At 38.8% G+C, this 4185-nt stretch overlaps 1 protein-coding gene across 1 annotated transcript; it reads right to left on the bottom strand.

Moving 5' to 3' along the window:
• Window positions 1–383: 383 nt before the first annotated feature.
• Window positions 384–3457, bottom strand: six2b (SIX homeobox 2b). The gene is made up of 2 exons (XM_036571702.1): window positions 2474–3457; window positions 384–1054 (listed from the first exon to the last, which is right to left on the bottom strand). Exons 1-2 carry the CDS (start codon window positions 3031–3033, stop codon window positions 718–720), a joined length of 897 nt encoding a protein of 298 aa, XP_036427595.1. The 5' UTR covers window positions 3034–3457; the 3' UTR covers window positions 384–717.
• Window positions 3458–4185: the final 728 nt, after the last annotated feature.

Genomic DNA, 4185 nt, shown 5'->3' with positions numbered 1-4185 from the left:
TATACAGGGTTACACCTATGTGGTAGTTTTCTAGCCTAGTTACTGTGATTTATTTATTGATATTGTTTATGTTCTACTGGCATTTGTTTGTTCCGAATAAATATGCTGCTTAAGTTATCAATCCTGTTGACTTTAATGAGCTATTATAACAAGTTACAGATAATGCTACAGGGCTCAACATTATCAGTGAACAAAAACAACCCATTATGAATGATTCGTTTTAAAATGCGAGAGCAGTCTTTTTATTAATAACAGAAGAAAAAGCACTTATGCTTTCTTAGTGTACTTTACTAAATTCAGTTAATAATGTTTCTTTCTTTAATGGATCCAACTCATCTTGAGCATGCTATGAAAATGCAAAAAGATGACTCTGATCAATGTTATCTTTATTCAATATATATTTTATTAGTTTATATATAGCAAGGTATATCAAAAACTATAAGCTGATTTATACTGATTCATCACATGGAAAGGGTTCATCATCTTTTTTTAAGTACAGTGCATAAGATTGACACCAACTTCTGTCCTTTGGTCTTTTTGTTTTTAACTTGACTATTGGGTTATAAGACTACAAGATGTCCAGTAGATACATTTCATCAAAGTCCTGAAACAAATGTTATGTGATGTGATAATGCGTGGGAAATGGATAGGTGGGGTTCTTCTTCATCTTTGGTTTCCAGAGGAAGGTGGTCTCTTCCAGTGCATCCACTTGAGTATTTAAGAGCCCAGGTCCACAAGGCTGGCAGCCATGGGGTTAAGTAAGCTGTCGTGCATGGAGAGATGGTGGTGCTGGTGCTGGTGCTGGTGTTGGTGGTGGTGGGGCTGGTGGTGCTGGTGAGGGTCCGGGGTGGGACCAGGCGGAGGAGGGCCAAAGCTGTGCAGCGTGGCCAGGCCGGAGCTGGAGCCCATCAGCATGGCAGGACTCATAGAGGAGGTGGGGTCAGGACTGCCCACTGGAGATTTCTCCTCATCTGAGCTTTCACCTTGAGATTTACTCTCACTCATCTGAGACGTCAGGGGGTTGTGGCCATTTTGATTTGTGCCCTCATTTTCCCTGAGGAGGAGATCATTACATTTATTAGCGCAGTAGTCCAATTGCAAACCAGATCTATTGATCTTTATCTTAAACACGGTCCACTCCGCCATATAAAACATTAATTATTGCCGTATGCCCACTGCCTCTTATTGGCCAAATAATGTAACTATGATAGGTTAATTTAAAAAAAAAAATCCTGTATTTCAAATACTTGAAAGACTAAAATAATTTTAAAATGCTTTTATTTAGTTAGTTATTTAGTGAGTTTATTTATTTTATTCCTTTTTCTATTTTCATTCCCTATTCATTAACAAGTTACCCTATTTATAATTTAACCAATGTAATAAAAATGTAATAAATTGGAACATGGCTATAGTTGGTTTAAATATACTAAATTTCGGCTATCAGCTTATAGCCTTAAAACAGGACTGTTAACATTTCTAAATAAGGTAGATCAATGTATTTTCTCAGTCTAAACCCAATAAACAGTATAATACTTCCAGTTCTATAGTATTATTAGTTAGTATAATAATAAAATGATTTGTTTGTTCACATGAACATCATTTTGACCAAATCTTTTGTTTTTGTGCTCTTTTTTTGCTGTTCTTGTGCATAGTTTGTCTCATAACTTATAACTTACATAACTTACAGAGTACAACCTTAACTTTTTATGTTTCTAAGAAACAGTTACCCAGAAAGTTAAAATACTTGTTTAAAGTGTAAAATGCCGAGATGAGACAGAAATTTGCATATTAGGCTGAATTTAAAAATGAATAAAAAAAAAAAGATATAGCGATATATATGAATGTGTGTTTCAGTGTGAAATAGGACAAGTCTATTTAAAGAGACTGAAATTGTCCTGTCTTAAATTATACATAGCTGTAATAATATGATGTATCTTCATGAGAATTAGACAAATATCGACACTTATGCATAAGACAGAAACATTAGAGGCCTTTTTTTTTAGATATAAGACTAAAATATAAGGCATGTAGTCGTTTAAGAATGACTAAAAAAATATCCAGTATAGCAGTATATGTGTATACACAGTCTAAACATACGGCAGATATAGATTTGTAAATGTAAGATTGAAATATAACAGATATTTCAGTTTAAAACCAAAATATCATCACTGTCAGAGCAAAGACTTGTATTTTCCAAATAAAAGTAACTCTATAGGAGAAGAAAAAATATTTTTAACTTATAAGTTCATATAAGTAGATTTTGGACCATTTCTTTTGGTCTACTCATTATGAAATTTTGACAGTGGAAACAGCAGCTGGCATTTTTAAATTATAAAAGAAAGTTTTGCTCAGGCAGGGATGAAATATCACATATATGTTATTTCTCTTGTGTAAAGGTGAATGTATAAATGTGAAATCAGTATGAAAGATACAGGTAACAATAAGGGAAAGATATATTAGCAGTTAGAGGTACCTTTCTTTGGCCTCTGCAGCCCGATCCCTCTGCCTCCTGTTCTTGAACCAGTTGCTCACCTGCGTGGTGGTGAGCCCCGTGGCCTCGGCCAGCTCCCTCTTTTCTCGGGGTGAGGGGTAAGGGTTATGAGAGTACCACTCCTTCAGCACGCAGCGGCTCTTCTCCTTAAAGCAGTAGCTGGTCTCTTCTCCATCCCAGATGGTGCGGGGCAGGGGGAACTTCCTCCTCACCCTATATTTACCCACGGCTCCGAGGGGTCGCCCGCGTACCTTTTCTGCCTCCATATAGTGTGCCTTCAGCCATAACTGCTGCAGCTTGGGGTGGTTGTGTGGTGAGAACTGGTGGCTCTCCAGCACTTTGTAGAGCTCCCTGAAGTTGCCCCGGTGAAATGCCACCACGGCCTTGGCCTTCAGCACCGACTCGTTCTTGTGCAGGTGCTCACAGGCCGGTAAGGACCAAAGGAAACGGCCAAGGCGCTCAATGTTCCCCCCTTGCTGAAGGACCTCACACACGCAGGCCACCTGCTCTTGCGTGAAGCCGAAGCTGGGCGGCATGGACATTTTCGGAAGCAAGAGTGGTCCAGTTGTCTCCTTAAACTCCACTCACTGTCGCTTTAACCTTAATTCACAGTGTGAGCTGTTCCCACGGGCGAAACTCAATTCTCGCCGTGCTCAGCCTATGAAAAATGCATGACATAACAAAGACCAACAGCAGCAGCAGTAAAAAAAAAATTGCCGATCATGACATGAAGAGGTATGAAGAGCCGTATTTCCTCTGCTTCATTGGAAAAGTCACATTCACGAGGCTGCCAAGAAGTGCAAACGATCTTATTCCTGCCTTGAGCAACTTGTGCACACTACATTATTTCCTCGAGTGTGTTGGGCTGTTAGCCCGCCCTCCAGTAATCGGATCTCCTTACAGGGGGAGAGCATCCTCTTGGGGAGCCGTTCAGGGGAAGAGTGCAGAGAAGTTGTGTGGCTCCATCCTCCGCCTAAGGGGAAGGAGTGCACACGCAGTGCAATGCAGTGGCTAAAAGCAGACAGACATAACATAGGAGATCTTTAACACGCAGGCTTGTTTCATATACAGAAAACAAGCACAAATTCAATACAGATTCAAAACACGCGGCCCTTTAAACAAGGTTTAATTGCACAGAATTACAAAAAAAAAATAATGAAAAGAATTTCTTGGGAGCAATTTGAACCCGTATCTGGCTTCACTTCACTGCAGTCAAGACTTGTCTGATTGAAATAGTGACCCCAAAAAAGTATTTGAACTCTAACCATTAAACAATTGGTTGTTTTTTTAGGTTAGGTAACAATTTTTGGCAAACTATAATTGTTTCAGAGCAAAACATTTTTACACAACATCACATTGATTTTATTTGGACTCTTTGTGCGGATAAAGCCTGGAAAAGAACTCCAACCAGTCTGCACTGAAGTTATTAAATAGCACAGAGGTGGAAACAACAAAGTCTGGGGCTGTTTCTTCTTCTTCTTAGGTGTTTTTCTTACAGTGGTATCAGTGAGCTTGTGTTCATGAACTCAGAAGTGTGTACAAAGGCATTTGGATTGAACCCTACAGAAGTCTGCAAATAAATTACTCATATGATAATGCTCTAGAACTCACCAGCCAATGTTTGAAAAAAAAAAAATACCAAAAAGGAAAAAAAAATACAGTCTAGTTTGACATTTTATTCCTAACACAATTAA

This window comes from Colossoma macropomum, unplaced genomic scaffold, assembly GCF_904425465.1.
Source record: "Colossoma macropomum unplaced genomic scaffold, Colossoma_macropomum, whole genome shotgun sequence".
Lineage (NCBI taxonomy): Eukaryota > Metazoa > Chordata > Actinopteri > Characiformes > Serrasalmidae > Colossoma > Colossoma macropomum.
The sequence above is the reverse complement of the archived record's forward strand: the minus strand, read 5'-3'. Positions and strand labels throughout refer to the sequence as shown.